This window comes from Xenopus laevis, chromosome 6L, assembly GCF_017654675.1.
Source record: "Xenopus laevis strain J_2021 chromosome 6L, Xenopus_laevis_v10.1, whole genome shotgun sequence".
NCBI lineage: Eukaryota > Metazoa > Chordata > Amphibia > Anura > Pipidae > Xenopus > Xenopus laevis.
Genome location: NC_054381.1, coordinates 17,064,178 through 17,088,357, shown reverse-complemented (window position 1 = coordinate 17,088,357; position 24,180 = coordinate 17,064,178). Strand labels below are relative to the sequence as shown.

Below are 24,180 nucleotides of genomic sequence, written 5' to 3'. Positions count from 1 at the left end.
TTTATTCCTTCACTCGAGCTAAGTAAATGGGCCCCATAGTCTCTAGAGTTAACTCATATATATGGAAAATGGTGTTGTAGCTTGCACTATCGTGGCTAATTTATTGGCAATGAACTGCCCTGGTAGCTGTCCTTCTCCTTTTAAGTACACATAGGTTTACAGCTTTCTATTGGAGAACTTGGAAGTTTTGTGGTCCCAGTACAAATTCATAGCAGCTACCAGACTTGGCACCAAAGGAGTTAGTTTGCTAACTGAATTACTCGAAAACGCAGAAAAAACTTTTATAGTGTGTGTGTTCTTTATCACACAGTGGGACCTTTTATAGATGTCACGATCTGAACTGGCTCTGAAGATGTTTTTCACACAAATACATTTTGTTCTTGCAGTGTTTACCGATTCTGTTGGACAACAAGCTAAGTCATCCGCTGCTGGAAAACATGCTGCCGGCACTGAAATTCTGTCTCCATGACAATTCTGAGAAAGTTCGAGTGGCTTTTGTTGATATGCTGCTGAAGATCAAAGCTGTCAGAGCGGCCAAGGTAATGCCCCACTGGTTTGGAGATGTAAAATATTACAGGTATGGCATACTTTATCCAGGAACTAGTTATCCAGAAAGCTCCGATTTACGGAATGCCCGTCTCCCATAGACATCCAAATAATCCAAATTTTAAAAAATGGTTTCCTTTTTTCTCTGTGATAATAAAACCGTACCTTGATCCAAACAAAGATATAATTAATCCTTATTGGAAGGAAAACCAGCCTATTGGGTTTATTTAATGTTTACGTGATTTTCTAGTAGACTTAAGGTATGAAGATCCAAATAATGGAAAGATCCCAGGTCCCCAGCATTCTGGATAACAGGTCCCATATCTGTACTAGATTCACAGTCGTAGCAGCTTTCCAGTTAAGATGATTTGGAACTTTCCATTAGTTTTTAACATGCCCTTTTCTGCCTTTGCTTTTACACCTCTCATGCATGCAGTTTTCCTAAATTTACTTTTTTCCTTCCTCGACTTTATTTTACCCTGCTTACTGCTTATGTATCCCTGTATTATGTGTGGGGTTTTCTATGAAAACGACGCATGCACAAAATGGAGTATTTGGTTTTGGGATTTGGCCAAATCTCAATTATCAACTGATCCCTTAAACTTGTGTGACTTTAAAGCTTTGGACAACTGAATGTGATCATTTCTTTTTTGCACAAAATTGATGGAATCTTTCGATCGTCCTCAAATTTGAATATGCAAATTAGGCTTCAGGATCTGTTCAGGACCTGTCCAAATCTTACATTAAATATTATTTGGACTATATTATGGATTCTCTGCATCCCTAATGAAAATAATTATTTCTGCTTTTTTGTTTAAAAACTCTGCATCGTTCATTTACTGCTTTTACACATGAGCTTGTCATATCGACAGCAAGAGTTCCTTCCTCAAACGTCGCTGTCGCTTGCATTTTCCTTTCTTTAACTACCTGCACCTTTACGAGACCATTTTTTATTTGCTTATCTAATGCACAGAGAATGCAGAAAGCACAGCAAATAGCTCTGTCTGAAATCATCAGGAAATGAAGCAGAGCTTTTAGGGGGCTAGTTAACCTAAAATTCAACTTCTAGCATGATGTAGACTGCAGTATGCAGGACGTTTGCAATTTGTGTTTATGTACATTTTTTTTGTTCTGCTAATTCTAGGTTTGCAATTTCATCTGCTATTTGGTTACTACGGCATAAGCCAGGAAGTAGTTTAGAAGAGGCCAAGAATCATGAGAATAAAACTGAAACCTCACAGTTTAACTTGGATTTTGGTTACCAGGGTCAGTGAACCCAGTGCTCAGACAGTCTAGGAATAAGGAGTCTAGCAACCCCTGATAATGCAGGCTGATGGCTAAATAAGACTTTGGCTGTATATGGGATGGAAGCTGCTGTGCAAATTTAAGGGGTTAAAGAATAATCTGCAGCTGGGGAGCCAAGGGTGGAACTCCACGAGCTTTTTTCGTCCGATCGACGCCCGCCAACAAAGCGCACACAACAAGTTGGATGGAGACACCGGCATCAAGATTCTAATTGGACTAAATGAAAGGTCACAGTTAAAAACGACATTACATCCGATGCAACACAACTGTCGGATGTGGACACAGAAAGCAGCGTCTCCACCCGACAGTCGGAGTTGTTACCTCCGACTTTTCATTCAGTCCAATTATATCTTGAGGCGCGACTCCATTCGACTTGTCGCGTGCGTTTTCTCGGCGGGCGTCGATCCGATGAAAACCGCTTGTGGAGTTCTACCCTTAATCTTATATATGGCACTGAGGCAGCCTAATGGTCAATTTGGGTCAGCTGACTGGGCACACAGGATATAAATAAGCAGGTAACCTAAGGGGTAACACTTACATTTGAGCTGGTCTTAAGACACTCCCATCCAGTATTTGATAAAATGGTTTAATTAAAAAAAAAACTATTGTCGCAGCTGGCGGCAGGTGGTTTGAAATCATTTAAGTAAATTGGTACAGATTTCTGGTTAAGTTAAACGCTGGAGTCGGATTTAAATAGGCGGCCTAAGGCACCCGGCTGGCTAGGTGATCATTGTTAATGATGATGATGAATATTTAATGTTAATGTATAGTTATCACTAAAGTGTAGTAATAAAAAAGCTGCGGCCATTCATCACCTAAGTCTTTGTGTCTCTGTGTTATTGGGCTAATCTCTAATTTAGTCTGTTTGGTGTTTTGGGTAGTTTTCATGTGCAGCTTGCTCATCCCATTCAAAAACCAGCCAATAATGAAGACCAACTGAAAAGGAAAGGTTAATCTATAACATACAAAAAGATGTGAACGTCTCCTTTAAAGGAACAGTTCAGTGTAGAAATAAAAACTGAATATATAGATAGGCTGTGCAAAATAAAACATGTTTCTAATATAGTTAGTTAGCCAAAAATGTAATGTATAAAGGCTGGAGTGACTGGATGTCTAACAAAACAGAACACTACTTCCTGCTTTTCATCTCTCTAACTCTGAGTTAGTCAGTGACTTTAAGGGGGGGGCCACATGGGACATAACTGTTTAAAGAGTTTGTAATTGATTCTCAGCATTCAGCTCAGATTCAAAAGCAACAGTTATGACCCATGTGATCCCCGTTCAAGTTGCTGACTAGCACAGAGTTAGAGAGCTGAAAAGCAGGAAGTAGTGTTCTGGCTATTATGTTACACATCCAGTCACTCCAGCCTTTATACATTACATTTTTGCCTAACTATATTAGAAACAGATTTTATTTTGCACAACATATCTATTTATTCAGTTTTTATTTTTATAAACTATTCCCATAAGGACTTTTCCTCCTTTCTGTTTTACTGTATCCCCACCAAACCAAACATCAGTAACTGTAACAGCTGTGTTATTTTGTCTAGTTGTCTACTTTGTTGCTGCTGCTTTTCCATGCACAAAGCAGACAAATTACCCTAATTGTTTTTCCCCCTTCACTCCAGTTCTGGAAGATTTGTCCTATGGAACAGATTTTGGCGCGTCTTGAAGTGGATTCCCGTCCTGTCTCACGTCGAATCGTAAATCTGCTGTTTAACTCTTTCTTTCCTGTTAATCAGCAAGAGGAGGTTTGGTGCGAGCGCTGTGTCGCTCTTATTCAGATGAACCCGGCGGCAGCACGAAAGTTTTATCAGTATGCGTACGAACATACCGCCCCCACCAATATAGGTAACTCAAATGTTTGTTCTTCGTTTTCAATTAGAGGGTCTCTTAAAGAGGTTGTTCACCTTTAAGTTAACTTTTTTTTTTATTTTTAATATGATGTAGAGAGTCTGAGACAATTTGCAATGTAAGGCTACGTTCAGTGTGCGCACTCTTACCAGATCAAAATAACGAAGATGGTCAAGTCATATTATACAGCTTTGCAAATGGACCCGCACCCCTTTTATCGTGAAAATAAATGTGTTTTATTTATAATATTTAATCTGATTGGGGACAAACTCAATAAAATTGTTTTCAGGCTTTTTCCCTGAAAAACACCACATTTTTTGGACTAATTTCAGAGCAGACCACAGAAACTTCCAGATATTATAAGGACCTCTCTCCCATTGACTTTTATATACAACCATGGCAGGTCCGAGTTGCCAGATTTTTGGATCCAGACTATTTCCACTCGCGTATAATAAATCTGTAAAAATCCCACTAAACATTAGGGGGCATATTTATCAAAGGTCGAGGTGAATTTTCGAATGGAAAAAAAAAGCAATTTTTTGTGTTCTTCGACAAGGGAATGTCCAAATTCCATTAGAATTTGAAAAAAATTTAAAATTGAAATTTATCATGCACTCGACCATTCGCCATCTAAAACCTGCTGAATTGCTGTTTTAGCCTATGGGGGCCCTCCTACAACCTAATTGGGGCATTTTGAAAAATCAAAGTTTTTTTTGGAAAAAACTTTGAATCGAATTCGATCTAATGCGCTATTCCTTTGATTCAAATAAATCAGAATTGCTTTGGGTGATATCCTTGCAGCGTTTGTATAAATATGTATCTGCTCTCAACAGGGTGTCTGACTCCGTCCAGTCAGGGAATTTCACAGATCAATGAATAAAGCTTACCCTGGAGAACCTTCAAACAATTGTATTGTTTATTTTAATGTACACAACATGTTTCGAGTCCAAGGACTCTTCATCAGGTGCGTAAGCACCTGATGAAGAGTCCTTGGACTCGAAACATGTTGTGTACATTAAAATAAACAATACAATTGTTTGAAGGTTCTCCAGGGTAAGCTTTATTCATTGATCTATTGCTTTGATTCATACGATTTGAATTCAGGCGAATACGGACCTATTCGATCGAAAACAGACCTATTCGACCAAAAAAAAAAACTTCAACTTAATTTCAGTTGGTTTTTTTGAATTTCGACATTTTTCCAATTCGAAATTCGACCCTTGATAAATATGCCCCCTAGGATTTTATAGTAAAAAAAAAAAAATAGAATTTTTCGAGTTTTTGCCATTCGCACTTTAATAAATAACCCCCTAAATGTCCAGTTGCCTTTGACTTAATTCTACTAGATACTGTATGATACCTTGACATTTAGCTTTAGGCTCATGGCATGGGGGACATATTTGAGCTTTTTCTAGCTGAAATTAATCTGTTTTGGTAGTAGGATTCATTCAAGTAAACTTTTACTCATTTTTTTATCATTTGTGGTTTTTGAGTTATTTAATCAGCAACTCTCCAGTTTGCACTTTCAGCAGTCTGATTGCTAGGGTTCAGATTACCCTAGCAACAATGCATTGATTTGAGTAAGAGACTGGAATATGAATAGATGAGGCCTGAATAGAAAGATGAATAATAAAAAGTAGAAATAACAATACATTTGTAGCCTTACATTGTTATTTTAGATGGGGTCAGTGACCCCCATTTGAAAGCTGGAAAGAGTAAGAAGAAGAAGGCAAATCATTCAAAAATTATGAAAAGGAAATAATGAAGACCAATTGAATATATGCTTAGAACTGGCCATTCTGTAACCTGCTAAAAGTTAATTTCAAAGGTGAATCACCCCTTTTATGTGTTTCTTATGGGTTTTGTGGATTTATTTTCAGCCAAACTGATGCTAACTATACGCCGCTGTTTGAATGCCTGCATTAATCGGACTGTTCCAAACGAAGATACCGAGGATGAGGATGATGACGAGGGTGACGGCGAGGGGATTGTACGAGGCGATAGTGAAAAGGAAAATAAAAGTGTATGTACAAGCTGCAAATAGTTGCTATTGATTTAATACTCTTGAATGCTGCCTTGCAAAAGGGATTCAGTTCATTCTCTCATTTTCCTACAATGAACATTTGTTTTCTGTCATATTTTTATTTTCAAACACTGAGATGATTTTGTTTGAAAAACTATTGCAATAACAGAAACACTATTGCCCTAACAGGAACACTATGGCCCTTCACCAGTGAATTACATAAAATATGAAACATTTTCTGGATAAAACCCCCACATATAAGGAGTCATTCTACAGGTTGGGACAATGTAGACTATAGAGCATTCCAAAGAATTTAAAGGGATAGGTCGCATTTTCAATTAACTTTACTTATTATGTAGACCGTGGTATTCAGGTATGGGTCTTGTTATCCAGAATGCACAGGACCTGGGCTTTTCTGGATAACAGATGTTTCCGTACTTTGGATCTTCATACCTTAAGTCTACTATAAAATCATATAAACATTAAATAAACCCAATAGGCTGGTTTTGCCTCCAATAAGGATTAATTATTTCTTAGTTGGGATCAAGTACAGGCTACTGTTTTATTATTGCAGAGAAGAATAATTATTTTAAAAATTTGGATTATTTGGATAGAATGGTGTCTATGGGAGGTGGCCATCCTGTAATTCAGGGCTTTTAAAAATTTGCACATTGAAGTCAATGGGCCTCAAAATTATTTTGATGTGTGACAATTGTTATACGTGCAACTCTTTTGTCCAAATGACAAGGACATCCGAATAATTTTGACGCGCAACAAATTTGTTTTTTTTGTTACAGCAAACTTTTCCACTGCGAATTTTCACAGCAGTTTCGCTAAAACATTCACAGACGTCGAAGTGCCGAAATTTGCAGAGAATCCATGCCTGGCGAATAAATTCGCCCTTCACTATTGCAGCTTTCCAGTTTGGAATTTTTAGCAGCTGTTCAGTTGCAAGGGTTCTATTTACTGTAGAAACATGGCAGTGGTTTGAATAAGAGACTGGAATATGAGTAGGAGAGGGCCTGAATAGAAAGATGAGTAATAAAATGTTACTAGTTCTAGCAAATTGCATAGTGTTGTGTTCCAATAAAGGGACTTTCTCTTTTCATACCTATCTATACATTGATATAGCCTTAACCTTAGCACCAATAGGAGTCATAAACCAGCAGTCTAGCAATCCACTTAATATCTGCACAAAGCAAAAATGTTGTTAAGCTTCTGATATTTCAGGTTTTGGAGAATGTGTTATCCACGGAGGACTCTGCCTCTATGGCAAGCTTACTGGAGATTGTGGTTGTTCTCTGGCGCAGTATCAGAAAAGCCCTTGACCAGAATGAAGAAGCCAAAACCTACACCATTAGCAAATTTGCTTCTGTGCTTCCAGAATATTTTAAAGCATTTAAGGTTAGTAAGCATTCCTTGTATGCAAGTATCACATATGTATATATGGGGCAGATTTATTAAAATGTCAGTTTAGAACACCTGAAATTAAATCTTTTTTACATTTATCATAACATTGTATTTGCATGCTATTTATAATTTTGCCATGAAAGTATTTACTGATGATTACCTATCTAATCCCCCATGTTCCTCTTCAAGGGGGCTGAGTTGTCCATTAGCATTAAAAACTCTTGACAGGTTGAGAAGGGACAATCTGGTTAGCAAAAACAATACGGTTTAGGAACTTCAAGTACCAAATACTTACAAAAGCTAAAAACGGTCAACATGACCCATAGGTAATTTTTTTGTGTACATTACTATTTTGAAAAGTTGTTTTTCAGTGGCCATATCACTTTAATAAGTAAAAACTCACCCACGTTCTATGCATGCCTATGGGATTTTTATAACTGTATTTATCAAATGGTCAGTCTGACTTTCACCCATTGATGAATACAATTCTAAAAATCCCGTAGGAATGAATAGAACATGGGTGAGTTTTTATTTTTTAAATTCTAAACTCACATTTTGATAAATCTTCCCCATGTGTGGGTTATATATATATATAATCTGATTGGGGACAAACTCGGTAAAAAAAATGTCAGGCTTTTTCCCTGAAAACCCCACTTTTTTTGTATTTTTGCCCGAAAAGTCCGTAATGGCCGGATTTTCGGACTAATTTCAGCACAGACCACATGAACTTCCAAATAGGCTAGGGACCTCTCCCATTGACTTATATAGAACCATGGCAGGTCCGAGATGCCAGATTTTTGGATTCCGTCTTTTTCCATCCTTGGCATTTACTAAATCTGGAAAAAATTTCATTTTTTCCCCCACTAAAAATTTTTTGTAAATTCTTTATTTGTGAAAAAATTAAGGATACAGAAGAAAGAAAGGGAGGGGGAGCAGACGCAAAAAAAGAAAGAAATATCCAATATTCCATTTCACTTTGAATATGTTATACATACTCTAATATTACGTTTACCATACATATTCTCTTATATCGGAGTGTATTTATATCCCATTCCATAAATTAACAAAATAAAATAAAAACTAATAAAGTTAAATGAATTAAATAAAATTAAAGGGAGACGGCAAAAGAGTAGGGGGCGCTTGCTTTCCTGGTAGACCTTGCATCGTATCGTTTATATTTGTAGTCCTATTTGCGATTTTTATTTAGATTGGAGTATCCTAAGGTTATCCTAAAATTATCCCAGGGTGACCAGATTCTCCAGCTATTTCCTTTAATTTTTTGATCTCTTCCATTGCTTTAACCCATTCTATTACAGTTGGAGTGTTCACAGATTTCCACGTTTTTGGAATTAAAGCTTTTGCTGCCTGTAACATGAAAAGTGCCAAATGATTTTTGACTATCTTACCCTTTGTTGAATCATAATGGAGGGCCATTAAAGCAGGAATATCTGCTTCCTTTAAAAAAGGGTGTTATTTTTTGGATATTATTAAAGATCTTTCCCCAGAATACTTTTATTTCTTTACATTCAAACCAAATATGTAGTGGGGTTCTACATGTGGAAACATTTTGTGCAATTGTGATGGTGTATAATACCAACCCATTAACAATTTATAATTTGTTTCTTGAGTCTTGGAAGCCATAGAACCTTTATGTAATGACATCATAATTCTCTGCCACATTGGTTCTGATATTTTAAGTTTTAAATCAGTCCCATTGCTTTTTCTTAAAAATTAGGATTTATAGTAAAAAAAATATATATATATATAATTTTTAGAGTTTTTTTGCATTGGCACCTTAATCAATAACCCCCTAAATGTCCAGTTGCCTTTGACTTAATTCTACTAGATACTGTATGATACCTTGACATTTGGCTTTAGGCTCATGGCATGGGACATATTTGAGTTTTTTCGAGCAGAAATTAATCTGTTTTGGTAGTAGGATTCATTCAAATAAACAGGCTGCTCAGCCATGTTATGGGCACTTCTCTGATGACTGAAAAATGACAGCAGAAAATATGCCCTGTGTGCAGTGGCTTCTGACTTTTTGTAATGGGATCATAGACACAACAGGAGGCCTGTGCGAGGTGATAAGGAACTTTGTGGCCAGCCTGCAGGAATGTCAGCCTTAATATACTTTAAATGGCTGGGGCTGGACCTCCGTACTGTTAAGTTAGTGAGGCTCTTGTTCACAACAGGGCACAATTATTAACCCATTGGTCACTTGAGCATAGGGCAGCAATTAGAATGGTGTCCTTGTGGAAAAGATCTCTGGATTCTTGACCACACTTCTTAATCAACCCAGTCATACACATACTTAAACCCTACTCTCCATCCACTGCTCTCTGTCCCCTTCATCACTCCAAATAACAGAAGTTTTATGTCTCCTGGAACCCCTGACTGCTTCATCCTCCCATTATGGCCCTGGGTGAGGGGCTTCTGATGAGGTTTTGTTTCTTTTGTTTGCAATACAGGAAGAACGCTGCACTGTTCCGTTAATCATTCTGGCTTCCTTTATGCCTCCAGCTGCTGTCCCAACTTTCAGGTACCTATTTATAGTGAAATGAAACGATTATAAGAAAGGGGGAACTTGTTAATGTTTCTATACATACTTAAGTAGCAGTGACTGTGATGTGAAACTATTTTACTTTAAATTTAAAGGGATTATGTCATGATTTTTATGATGTTTTTATTTGTAAAATTGAACTGTTTACACTGCAAATAATTCACTCTACAATATAAAATGTCATTATTGAAACCAGCGTGTTTTTATTAGTTGTAATATTGGTGTGTAGGCGCATCTCAGGTCATGTGATTTCAGAAAGAGCCAGCACTTTAGGATGGAACTGCTTTCTGACAGGCTGTTGTTTCTCCTACTCAATGTAACTGAATGTGTCTCAGTGGGACCTGGATTTTACTATTGAGTGTTGTTCTTAGATCTACCAGGCAGCTGTTATCTTGTGTTAGGGAGCTGCTATCTGGTTACCTTCCCATTGTTCTGTTAGGGGGGAAAGGGAGGGGTTGATATCACTCCAACTTGCAGTAAAGAGTGACTGAAGTTTATCAGAGCACAAGTCACATGACTGGGGAGAGCTGTGAAACTGACAATATGTCTAGCCCCATGTCCGATTTCAAAATTAAATATAAAAAAATCTGTTTGCTCTTTTGAGAAACTGATTCCAGTGCAGAATTCTGCTAGAGCAGCACTATTAACTGATTCATTTTGATTTTTTTTTTTCCCCCATGACCGTATCCCTTTAATAAAGACTGCTTTGATAAAGAACAGCAGCAGTCTTATTTCATAGAAAAGTCTTTCACCCTATAGTTGTAAAGAGAGCAGTATATGTGTTTATTCTTCATGTAAGTATTAAAAACAATATTATTGGTATACTGAACAGGTTACACATTATTTCCTATGCAAATGTGGAACTTGCATGGCTGTTCCAGTGACTACAAAGTATCCTGCTTATATTATATAACAATATTAGAGCTTCTTAAGCAAAATCAGACTGGAGATATATAATTCTGTGTTTGTAAGTAAGTATAGAGTGCTGCTGAACATTACACTTTTGGAACTTTATTCATGTGCACAGTGCATCCATCTGTTTATGCTGATTTACTGTTGCATACATTTAATTAGTGGTTAAAAGTTAGAGCTAGATCATTGCCAGAAGTTTTTTTTTTTTCTTTAACACTTGTTATTTAATATTTCAGCTGCTCTGTCTTATCCAAGCTGAGACATTTGGACAGTGGGGCTGATGAACAGAAATACTCCACTCTTATTGACTGTCTTTGCCGCTGGGGGCAAGTGGGGCATGTACTGGAGCTGGCAAGCGAATGGCTCTCAGAGTCATACCCAGAAAAAAGGGTATTTTGTTTATTTTATTTTTTTTATCTATATATTTTTTGTTTATCCATTGTGTTTATGGTTTCATTTTCTGTATTGTTATTACACTATTCCAATTCATATACAGGTATGGGACTTGCTCGTGACCTGGGGTTTTCCGGATAAGCGATCTTTCTCCATACCTTAATTCTACTAAACCGTCAATCAAACATTAATTAAACCCAATAGGATCGTTTTGCATCCAATAAGGATTAATTATATCGTAGTTTGGAAGTACAAGCTACTGTTTAATTTAGAGATGCACCGAATCCACTGTTTTGGATTTGGCGGAACCCCCGAATCCTTCGCCAAAGATTCGGCCGAATAACGAACCGAATCTGACTCCTAATTTGCTAATTAGGGGTGGGAAGGCGAAAACATATTTTACTTCCTTGTTTTGTGACGTGATTTTTCCTCCCCGCCCCTAATTTGCATATGCAAATTAAGATTTGGTTCGGCCGAATCCTGCTGAAAAGGCCAGAATCCAAAACAGAATCCTGGACTGAGAGCAAGCGATTCTGTTTCGAGAGGGCTCTGGAGTGCTCCGCCTAACCAATAGATGCATACTGGATTCGGTGCATCCCTAGTTTAATTACTACAAGGAAAAAGGAAATCATTTTTTAAAATCTGAATTATTTGATTACAGTGGAGTCTATGGGAGATGGCCTTTCCGTAATTCAGAGCTTTTAGGATAATGGGTTTCCGTACCTTACAAGTATGGGATCCGTTATCCAGAAAGCTCCGAATTACAGAAAAGCCCATCTACTCAATTTTATCCAATTTTTTCAAAATGATTTCCTTTTTCTCTGTAATAGTAAAACGGTACCGTGAACTTGATCTAAACTAAGATATAATTAATCCTTATTGGAAGCAAAACCAGCCTATTGGGTTTATTTAATGTTTATATGATTTTCTAGTAGACTTAAGGTATGAAGATCCAAATTGCAGAGAGATCTGTCACCCGGAAGACCCCAGGTCCTGTGCATTCTGGATAACAGGTCCCATACCTGTATAATGGAATAGAAATCTGGAGAGCTATAGTCATTCGTTCCTGTATTGTTTCGTGCTATGTATTTAAGCTCAGTTGGGCTGTATTTATATGGATTGGTTAGTGTAGCCATTATCTCTCTTCCCTCGTTATTCCTGGGGGTAAACCATTTTTGGTTGATGTTAATAAACAGCTATTTGCTTTGTCACACGCTGATTTCTTTTCCCTCTTCCATTCTATCTTCTAAACTGCTGCTTGGTTGCTGCTCTGTGGCTCTCCATAGGGTGTCGTACCCATGCCATGATCTTAATTTGATATATTGTGCAGATGTATTTATGCATTGCCTCTGGCTTTACTTTACAGGGGAGAAAAGATTCCAATCGGCAAGTGCGAATCCAGGACACAATGGAATCAAAGCCGGCGCTTGCCCTTGATTATATAGAATATATCATGACCCACACCATGAATAGAGATTGCCTTCTGTCCCTTCAAACAAAGAAACTGAACCAGCTCTTAAAAGTGCTTGGTTTAGTAAAGGTAAACCTCATATATTTAGCAAGTTTGATTCTCTTTGGTAATGGACTGTGTTTATGTGGTTTTTTATAAAGGTATATAGGATTCCTATCAGCACTTCTTTTTCTTCCACTTATTAGTGGTGCTTTGGTTCCCGGATGGCTGGACATCATTATGTAGCAGTATAAATGAATAATAGTAACAGCACTCCCGTGAATATTCTGGCATCTTGCACTTTATTTAAATGAACAGTAACACCAAAAAATGAAAGTGTTTTAAAGGAATGACAATATAATGTTGCCCTGCATTTGTTAAACGTGTATTTGCTTCAGAAAGACAACTATAGTTTATATAAACAAGCTGCTGTGTGGCCATGGGGTCTGCCATTTAAGCACAGGTTACACAGTAGATAACAGATAAGTACAACTATAGTTTATATAAACAAGCTGCTGTGTAGCCATGGGGGCAGCCATTCAAGCACAGGATACACAGTAGATAACAGATAAATACTACTATAGTTTATATAAACAAGCTGCTGTGTAGCCATGGGGGCAGCCATTCAAGCACAGGATACACAGTAGATAACAGATAAGTACTACTATAGTTTATATAAACAAGCTGCTGTGTGGCCATGGGGTCTGCCATTCAAGCACAGGATACACAGTAGATAACAGATAAGTACAACTATAGTTTATATAAACAAGCTGCTGTGTAGCCATGGGGGCAGCCATTCAAGCACAGGATACACAGTAGATAACAGATAAATACTACTATAGTTTATATAAACAAGCTGCTGTGTAGCCATGGGGGCAGCCATTCAAGCACAGGATACACAGTAGATAACAGATAAGTACTACTATAGTTTATATAAACAAGATGCTGTGTAGCCATGGGGTCAGCCATTCAAGCACAGGATGCACAGTAGATAACAGATAAGTACTACTATAGTTTATATAAACAAGCTGCTGTGTAGCCATGAGGGCAACCATTCAAGCACAGGATACACAGTAGATAACAGATAAATACTACTATAGTTTATATAAACAAGCTGCTGTGTAGCCATGGGGGCAGCCATTCAAGCACAGGATACACAGTAGATAACAGATAAGTACTACTATAGTTTATATAAACAAGCTGCTGTGTAGCCATGGGGGCAGCCATTCAAGCACAGGATACACAGTAGATAACAGATAAGTACTACTATAGTTTATATAAACAAGCTGCTGTGTAGCCATGGGGTCAGCCATTCAAGCACAGGATGCACAGTAGATAACAGATAAGTACAACTATAGTTTAAAAATGATTTTCTTTTTCTCTGTAATAATAAAACAGTAGCTTGTACTTGATCCCAACTAAGATATAATTAATCCTTATTGGGAGCAAAACTAGCCTATTGGGTTTATTTAATGTTTACATGATTTTCTAGTAGACTTGAAGTGTGAAGGTCCAAATTACAGAAAGATCCATTAACCACGGAAATTCTTTGATGTTACTGTTCCTTTTAACCAAATCCAATATTTTGAGGGGGACAGACATTTTTGATGAATTGAGGGTTTGCACCCCCCCCCCCCCCCCAAAACAATAAAATTCATTGCACACATCGGCCGGTGGCTTAAATAAAGGACAAAGTGCCAGAATTTTCCAGTGAGTGCTGTTAATATTTGGACATTTTTTTTTAAAGAAGGATCCATGTAACTTCATCAGCAATTAGTTTATCTATAATTGTGCTATTTCTGCTTTATCTTTAGCTACTTGCTCTATCTGTTTTACACAATCCTAAATTATATTCCCACCCTGCTAAATCTGCCATTGGTAATGTCATCATTAACTTGATTTATGTCCAATACAGGGAGCAGGAGACCTTATGTTCCAAGTTGTGACTGAATTCCTAATTACAAGAATAATCCGAGAGTCCGTGTTATAAAATCACTCAGTGGTGCCACCTTACAGCATTCACAGAAAGGAAAAATAGCTTTGTCTGATCCCCCAATTCTCAGGGGGTGGGGAAAATAATGGCGAGGAAAAAAACCTCCTATTCGCTGTATAACAAATATTTTAAATAATGCAATGGCTAGTCCACCTTTACGTAACTTTTAATAGACAATTTGCAATTGGTCTTCATTTGTTAATTATTTAGGTCTTTGTTCAGCAACTATCTGGCCGCTATGGTCCAATTAACCCTAGTAACCAGGCAGTGTGAATGATAAACATGGAGGATGAATAGGAGAGGGTCTGAATAGAAGGATTTGTCATAAAAAAATAACTGTAAAATTGTAGTATTTTTTGACTGGCCGAGGCCACTGACCCCCTGCTGGAAAGGTGCAAAGGAGGAAGACAAACTATAAAAAAAAAGACCAATTGAAACTTTGATTCTCTAACATACTAAAAGTTAACTTCAGGTTTACTTTAGGTGCCCTAGCCCTTTAAAATACTTTTATTTTCATGCAAAATTGTTCTTCGTAGTACAGGGGATACTTATGTCAGTATAGTGTGTGTGGCTATTTGTGACTGACCACACCTACAGTATCATTTACCATTCCTTGGTATGACGAAAACAAACGCCCCTCATAGGTGATACAGGAAACAGAACTAGATTTTAATTTTACATTTCGCAGTCCCTTGCACGAGCACAAAGTGAAAATGAAGGTCTGTTTAGTTTTAGATACGGTAGTTTGTTTAATAAAGCGCCACATTAATGATTGTTTCCTGCCCTTTACCCTTTTATTCTATTAGGAGGTGCTGTTCTGCTACATAAAACCATCCGAAGCCGTGACACATAATGTAAATCAAGATACGGCATTAAGAGCCTTCAGCCTGTACTGCAGACTCAGCATCCACCTGCAGCATAAGGTAAATATTAGCATTATTACTTAATTCAATGGTATGAACTAAAAAAAAAAAGTGGGCCACTAGCTTCCAGCTCAACTGTTTTAAAGAGGATGGTCAATAGATTAGCTGGATGGGGCAAGAGCAAATACAACAACTACTGATAGCATTAAATAATTATACAGTGAATAACGTACCCCCCTCTTGTAAAATATAAGGATATGTTACCAAGGAGATACATGGTCATGGAACTCTGGGGTGGCTTATAATAACCTCATATTTTGCAACAGGGGGTACTTTATTTATTGTAATGCACAAGTTTCAGTGAGTCATGTGACAGAAATGACATCACTACTCATCATTTATAACCAATGACCTCAATAAGCACAGTTTATAAGGATATGATTTACAAGATGTTCATGGCTGTTGTCTATTATATAGTGAATAAAATACCCCCTATTGTAAAAAAAAAGGATATTCTAAGTCATCAAGGAGTTTCATGACCATATAAAAGCTCAAGGTCGAAGGCCTGAGTGTTTTTATACAGGTCATGGAACTATGAGGTGACTTCTAATATCCTCATATTTTGCAACAGGGGGTACTTTATTTATTACAATACACAAGTTTCAGTGAGTCATGTGACAGAAATGACATCAGAACTCACCGTTTATAACTGATGACATCAGAACTCACCGTTTATAAGGATATAATTTACAAGATATTAATGGCTTTTGTATATTATATAGTGAATAAAGTACCCCCTCTTGTAAAATATAAGGATATTATAAGTTACCGAGGAGTTTCATGACCATATAAAAACACAAGGCCGAAGGCCGAGTGTTTTTATACAAGTCATGCAACTCCAAGGTAACTTCTAATATCCTCATATTTTGCAACTGGGGGTACTTTATTTATTATAATACACAAATTTCAGTGAGTCATGTGACAGAAATGACATCAGAACTCACCATTTATAAGGAAATAATTTACAAGATATTCATGGCTTTTGTGTGTTATAAGGATATAATTTACAGGATATTCATGGCTCTTGTGTATTATATAGAGGATAATGTACCTCCTACTGTAATTTATAAAGATATTATGTCACCGAGGAGTTATGTGACCATATAAAAGCACAAGGCCGAGTGCTTTTATACAGGCCACATAACTCCGAGGTGACTTCTAACATCTTGATAAATTTCAGTAGGGGGTACATTATGCATTGTAATCTACATTTTGTGTGAAATGCCGGGAGGGGGGTGGGGGGGGGGTCGGCATCAAATTTGCCGGCCAGGGACTCCCTGCTATAAACAGCACGTTCTGATGTCAGAATGCGCCGTTTATAAGGATATTATTTACAGTCTGGTCCCATAGGGAAATAACCAGACTGTAGTTTATAAGGATATAATTTACTGGATATTCATGGCTCGTGTATCATAAGGATATAATTTACAGGATATTCATTGTGTGTTCTAAACATATATCATAGATTCATCTTCATTTGGAGCTGCTGGACCCCTAGCTTATGCCTAAATCCCTTATGTTATTTGTACTTAACTTGCAGTAAACAAGTCTGCATGTGTTCCAAAAGGTATTTGTATAATGTTCTGTAGAAATGTCTTTCCATGATTATAAATGAAGGTGTGCAGCGAGGCAATAAAGATCTGTTTGTGTTTAACAGTTTAGTTCTGAAGGAAGAACATATTTGTCTGTGCTGGAAGACACAGGTGGGTGGATTGAGAGCCAAGTCCTTCCAACTCTCGAAAGTAATCAAGACATCTCTGAGGAGCCGCGTAATATGTGTCATCAAATCCTCAAGGTTAGATTGCTTCGCCATTTTAATTGCCTTTTGCGTTTGACGATGTGTAAATCTATTAGGCAGGTCGCTTTAAAATTGGAGAAAAAATGTAATCTGTATTTATTTTGCTATTTTTAAATGCTGTTAGTACAGTTATGGGATCGTTATCCAGAAAGCCCCGAATTATGGGATGGCCGTCTCCCATAGACTCCATTATAATTATATAATTCACATTTTTAAAAATGATTTCCTTTTTCCCTGTAATAATAAAACAGTAGCTTGTACTTGATCCCAACTAAGATCTAATTAATCCTTATTGGAAGCAAAACCAGCCTGTTGGGGTTATTTAATGTTTACAGGTCTAGATAACAGGTCCCATACCTGTAGTAAGTTTTAATGTTAGAGAAGGGTCTTGGCACTTCAAGATAAAGAATTGAAAGGCTTCTTTGACATTTGGAGCAAGTACCTAGACACATTGGAAGGACAGAAACAACAAAATCGACTAGCCCGTATCAGATACACCAAATGGTCGGCAGAAGCTTCCCTCAGACAAGAACTTGCCTAAAAATCCAAGATAAAGAACACCAAAAAGAAACGTGCCTCCTCCTCCTCCTCCTCTCCCTTTTTTCAGTGGCCATATCTAAACCTACGGGCGACCTTCCAAATGCCGACTTCCGGGTTGAGTTTTTATAGACGTGCGCCTTTAGCCCCGCCCCTTTTGTGACGTCATCGGCGGCCTGGGTCTATAAAAGAGACCCGGAAGTTGGGCTCAGGCTGGACGGGAAAAGTCCGACCTGCACTTCACTACTGCTTACTTTCAAGTCTTATTGTGCTTTATTCAATTAGAATGAAAACGTGTTCAAAATGACATTCAAGAAACGATGGTATATACTTACCCAGTATGTCATAACAAACACACAATATAAGGTTTTATCTGTTTTAATATTATGGATGCACCGAATCCAGAATTCGGTTCGAGATTCGGCAAGGATTCTGCCTTTTTCAGCAGGATTTGGATTCGGCCGAATCCTTCTGCCCGGCCGAACCGAATCCTAATTTGCATATGCAGGGAGGGAAATCGCGTGACACAAAACAAGGAAGTAAAAAATGTTTTCCCCTTCCCACCCTTAATTTGCATATGCAAATTAGGATTTAGTTCGGTATTCGGCTGAATCTTTCGTGAAGGATTGGGGGGTTCGGCCGAATCCAAAATAGTGGATTCGGTGCATCCCTATTTAATATATATACTTTTGAAAATACAATAAAAAAAGTTTGGGGAAAAAAAAATCGTTACCCTCAGGCTAGTACAGGAGGTACTTCAGTCTGAGGCCCCATGGGATGGGTGTGGGGCTTGTGAGCAGGGTCTGGACAGAATGTAGGTTTGTTTTGGGTCTAATGGGCAAGGTTAGGGTTGATTTGGGGCATAGCCAGGCTTTTGTTTCTTTGTTTTTGTTTTTTTATTTACTTGAGCCCCATTCTACTTACTTGGCAGAGCGCACTACCCAGGGTAGTTGCAAAAAAAACGTAATTTTTGAGAAACAAAAAATGAAATATCCCAAATTCTAAAATTAGAATATCCAATACCCAATGATTTCAATGCATAGCATTTTATCTGATCTGATGAACATTTCTGATTCATTCAAGTTTGTTATAACAAATCTCAAATTCATGGTTTTTTTTTTTTAATCCCAAAAGCTTGAATTGCAAATAATGATTGTATACAAACTGGGAAAGTTGTTTAGCAAATCTCTGCCCTTGAACATTGATGAATGTGCTGCAAATGACTTGACGCATTAAGCTATGAACACCAATATCAACCAAAGCAATCAAAACAAAACAACATTATGCCAATAGAGTTTTAGGCCCCCATTGCAACTCATAGTGACCCTGGACAAGGCTACTAACCTCCTCTGATTTATATGTCCAATTCTTTTTATCTGTAAACAGGCCTATCTGACTGTTTGTAAAGACGTTTTGATGGTCGGACTCGCTGACTCGGAATTTCAAGCACAGCTTCTGCAGATTACTCTTTCAGTAATACAAACCGGTAAGGGGAAAAATTCTGCAAGAATGTTTCATTTTGTGTTCTTGGTAAACACTAATGCCCAACAAAAGCAGTATTCCAGATATGGTGTATACGTACTTCTACATAGGGCTGGTATTATAGCCTGAAAGTACAGGAGTCGGGAGTTTAAAGATCCATATCTGTAATCTGTTCTCTCCAAAGCTTTGGCAAACCCTCTTATGCCTTTCCCATCCCATCCATCCCACTTAAAGGACCAGTAACATCCAAAAAAATTTCTAAAAAGATTTGTTAGTATACATCGAAAAACAGACACCAACACAAATTAAACTTTTAAATTGCAAAGCCTTTATTAAAAAAATAACTTACTGAAACTCCACTTCCGCTCTTCTTGAGAAAAGGCGACAGGGCGACCATCCAGTCAGTGCACAGAATATCACAGAGCTATAAATTGGCACAGCACTGAAACAGCAAAGGAGGGAATAAGATTTCGTTTGGCGGAGGAGGGAGACGGGGCAGGGTGGTGCGGGAAGAGACGGAGGAGCAGTGCTGGGAAGTGGGGAGCAACTGGCAGGCAATGGCGACGTGGGCTGGGTGATACAATATGTGCCCGCACAAAGAAAACAAATACATCACTTACAAGTGCTGCCCCAATCTTGCCGGAAGAGCGGCCAGGAGAGATAGCCAGGGAGGAGAAATCAGCTGCTGCAGAATGGATGGTCACCCTATCGCCTTTTCTCAAGAGGAGCGGAAGTGGAGTTTCAGTAAGTTATTTTTTAATAAAGGCTTTGCAATTGAAAAGTTTAATTTGTGTTGGTGTTTATTTTTCGATGTATACAAAAAGAATTTTTAAAAAATTTTTTTTTGTTTTTTTGATGTTACTGGTCCTTTAAAGGGCAAGTCAACCACAAAATAAAAATGTGCCTAATTGCCTTTCTAGCAGCCGCCATAACATTTTGCTGGGGATGAAAGAGTTAAAGGGGTGGTTCAACTTCAAGTTAACTTTTACTATGTTAGAAAAATGCCATTTCTTCGCAACTTTTGAATTGGTCTTTGTTTATTTTTTGTAGTTTTTGAATTATTGTCGTTCTAAATATTCTTTCCAGCTACAAATGTATTGTTATTGCTACTTTTTATTTCGCATCTTTCTATTCAGTCCCTCTCCTATTCATATTCCAGTCTTTTATTCAAATCAATGTATGGTTGCCAGGGTAATTTGGACCCTAGCAACCAGAATGCTGAAATTGAAAACTAGAGAGCTGCTCCAAAAAAAATGCTAAATAGCTTAAAAACAACAAATAATAATATAAAAACAATTGCAAATTGTCTCAGGATTTCACTCTCTACATCATGATAAAAATTAACTCAAAGGTGAACAACCCCTTTTTAATTGATATTTCATTGGAATATGCTGTTGAAATAAATAGGTTTCTATTTTCTTTCTTCCAGAGAAGTGCCATAATTGTTTGCCAATGCTGTTCTACGTGCTGAAGGAAATCACAGAACTGTGTTTGGCTCACAAGATGAGCGACGCCAGCGTAGAATGCGACGAGATGCTCGATGCCATCCAGAAAGCATTCCATAAGTCTCTGGAGACTGTAGCACGCAGGCTTAGAAAACAGAGAGAAGAGGCACTACAGGTATTGATCTGCGCAGTATACAGGAACTCTATCAACGACACCTTTTAACTAGCTTATTAGCCAGGAATACAATTAAGTGGTCTGAAATCTCTTTTCTGTAAGGGCAAGGGCATACGGCAGGTTCTGGGAGATTAGTCGCCCCGCGACAAATCACTTCTTCTTCGGGGCAACAATCTCCCTGAACTACCTTCCCGCCGGCTGTAATGAAAAATCGCCAGCGGTATGGCACTCTCATCACTTCGTTTTTCTGAAGTCGCCCCGAACTTTCCTTGTGAGGCAACTTTGCGCGACTTCGGAAAATGAAGCGCCATGACTGCCATACCGCTGGCAATTTTTCATTGCAGCCGACGGGAAGGCAGTTTGGGGAGATTGTCGCCCCGAAGAAGAGCCGATTTGTTGCCGGGGCGAATCTGCCCGTGTGCCCTTACCCTAAACTAGAGACCTGTGCCATTGCAAACTGATTAAAACTATAAGCAGCTTGCATATAAGTCGGTGATGATGAAAGGGTTAGCAAAGCAACACCTATCTATACAAGATAACATTTGTAGATGACAAGTACATCTCAAGAGAGCTAACACATTACAATAAATGATCCAGAAGGGTCCAGAAAGATAAGGGAGGAGATTTCTAATAGTTTTCTGTCTAATTGTATATAAGCTGGCACTCACACATACCAACATATTCATAGGCAATGGCAATAATCGATGCCTATGAATAAGTACCAGGGGGTATGAAACGTGTAAGGTGGAATACCATGTGGTTTATATTTTTTAACCTGAAATTTTTGCATAAAGAGTATAATTTTAATATAATATTGAGTTTTGGGATAGCTTTTCTTGTTTTCGATGTCTATACCCTTAGGAACTGGGGGCTTTATCCCACAAATCATGGGCCTTTTGGACAGGCCCTGTAGAGACTAGCATCCCATAATATATACACTTTAAGTATAGGCCTTACATTCCCTATGCTGTTTTAATTTGGATACATACCAGCTGGTACCTGTGGTTAAATATCCTACACTGGGGAAGCTTTCATTAACACCATAAGTAGGAAAACGACAAACCATTACTATTTGTATGTAGACACTGATACCATACGAAAGTACAAAAAAATTATTTTGTAGGTTGATCTGCCTGGCCCAGTAGTTTCAATGCACCTTAATACCCTGTATGGTTTTGTTACATGTGTTTTATCTTTGCAGCTCCTGCAGACTATTCAGCTTCCCCTTGGAGAATTTGTCCACACAGTTCAATGCTGGCACACTGCTTCCAAGGTGCTACATCGGGGGACGCTGTCCACCCTCTTGGCTGCGGTGGTTGTTGAAATCAGCCACTCACTGCGCAAAGTAGGTTTTAGTTTACTTTTATTTGTGTTTCAAATGAAATGTCCCACATCTAATGTTGTATTTTATCTCCTGCAGAGCATTGTTCTACCTTGCTGCTACTTGCAAGGTTAGCCAATTTGCAGGAATCTGATAAAATATATATCTTCAATACATTTCTCTGCTAGTACATCAGAGCAATAAAATACAAATTCACAGTGCAGACTATCAATCAAACTAAGAATGGGATTAAAGGGATTCTGTCATAATTTTTATGATGTCGTTTTTATTTCTAAATTACACTGTTTACACTGCAAATAATTCACTCTACAATATAAAATTTCATTCTTGAACCAGCAAGTGTATTTTTTAGTTGTAATATTGGTGTGTAGGTGCATCTCAGGTCATTGTTCCTGGTCATGTGCTTTCAGAAAGAGCCAGCACTTTAGGATGGAACTGCTTTCTGGCAGGCTGTTGTTTCTCCTACTCAATGTAACCGAATATGTCACAGTGGGACCTGGATTTTACTATTGAGTGTTGTTCTTAGATCTACCAGGCAGCTGTTATCTTGTGTTAGGGAGCTGTTATCTGGTTACCTTCCCATTGTCCTGTTGTTGGGCTGCTGGTGGGAAACGGAGGGGTTGATATCACTCCAACTTGCAGTACAGCCGTAAATTGTGACTGAAGTTTATCAGAGCACAGGTCCCATGACTGGGGGCAGTTGGGAAACTGACAATATGTCTAGCACCTAGTGCAAAATTCTGCTGGAGCAGCACTATTAGCTGATGTGTTTTAACAAAACAAAAAAAAACCCATTATAATTTGATTTCATTTCAGCCATAGACGCGGCATGTAGTTTGCGCCAGACTCTAGCACATGGCTCTTGAATCTTACTGTAACACATACTAATTGTTTCATTCTCAACATAAAGTATCTGAAGCTTGGTTGTACATCAACTGTACTGATGAACTGCTTTCCTATTTCCTCTTTAGATTACAGATTTAAGTGAACTAACACCACCCTCGTCCATCTCTGATCTACCTCCACTTTCAAAATGCATAATGACCATTATCGTTAAATCTCCAAGTGCTGTAAGGTGAGTGCGGGGATTTCCATCTAGTGCTTTGCCACTGATCAAATGTACCTGTAATAATCAAGTGCATGTTAAAGGGACACTAACATCAAAAAATGAAAGTGTTTTAAAGTAATAAAAATATCATGTAGTGTTGCCCTGCACTGGTAAAACTGTTGTGTTTGCTTCAGAAACACTACTATAGTTTATATAAATAAGCTGCTGTGTAACAATGGGGGCAGCCATTCAATGGAGAAAAGGGTCAGGTTACACAGCAGATAAGCTCTGTAGAACATAATGGTGTTATCTGTTATCCACTATTTAACCTGTGCTATATAGACTTTTTTCAATTTCCATCATTGCTACACAGCAGCTTGTTTATATGAACTATAGTAGTGTTTCTGAAGCAAACGCATCCGTTTTACCAGTGCAGGGCAACACTACATGATATTTTCATTCCTTTAAAGGAGAATGAAAGGCAAATATAACACACTACACCCCTGAATAGGCTTCCTATGGTAGTGTTTGATGTATATTTTTAGCTCACCAATGCGTACATTCAAGTAGTTATTCATATGTTCGATTCACAGTCTGTTTTGCTTAACGCCGGTACCATCCTGTGTAAGGTATGTCCGGTTCAGGTCCCTCACTGTTCAATAATAATTGTGCTCATGCAAATATAGCTGAGACCGCGCCAAGGTAGAATGGAGGAAAGGTTCATATTTCAAGCCAAGAGACGAGAAATTTCTCCTAATGCTATTCAAGGCTGTTGCGGGCAGCCGGAAGGAAACGCAATCAGATTTCTATGATGTAGATGGAGTCCTGTTCTTGCTTTCCACTTAGAGCGCCATTCCTCTTAAATGGCACCAGGGACACAGGCATTACTATGGGCTGTGAGTGCTTGCAAACAATCATTTTGATGTTACTGTTTCTTTAATAACCATTGCCTTTTTAAAAGCTAGTTGGTTACATTCAGTG

At 38.1% G+C, this 24,180-nt stretch overlaps 1 protein-coding gene across 3 annotated transcripts in view; it reads left to right on the top strand.

Moving 5' to 3' along the window:
* The window catches only part of ncapg2.L (non-SMC condensin II complex subunit G2 L homeolog), a 51,343-nt gene that overhangs the window by 21,957 nt on the left and 5,206 nt on the right, over positions 1–24,180 (top strand). For all 3 annotated transcript variants that reach the window (XM_018266532.2, XM_018266531.2, NM_001092993.1), the window contains 13 exon segments: positions 387–539; positions 3,480–3,702; positions 5,586–5,728; positions 6,959–7,132; positions 9,610–9,680; positions 10,850–11,003; positions 12,373–12,546; positions 15,256–15,372; positions 17,030–17,167; positions 19,094–19,193; positions 20,619–20,809; positions 22,011–22,154; positions 23,123–23,226. In XM_018266532.2, coding sequence (XP_018122021.1) covers positions 387–539; positions 3,480–3,702; positions 5,586–5,728; positions 6,959–7,132; positions 9,610–9,680; positions 10,850–11,003; positions 12,373–12,546; positions 15,256–15,372; positions 17,030–17,167; positions 19,094–19,193; positions 20,619–20,809; positions 22,011–22,154; positions 23,123–23,226 — 1,886 coding nt within the window.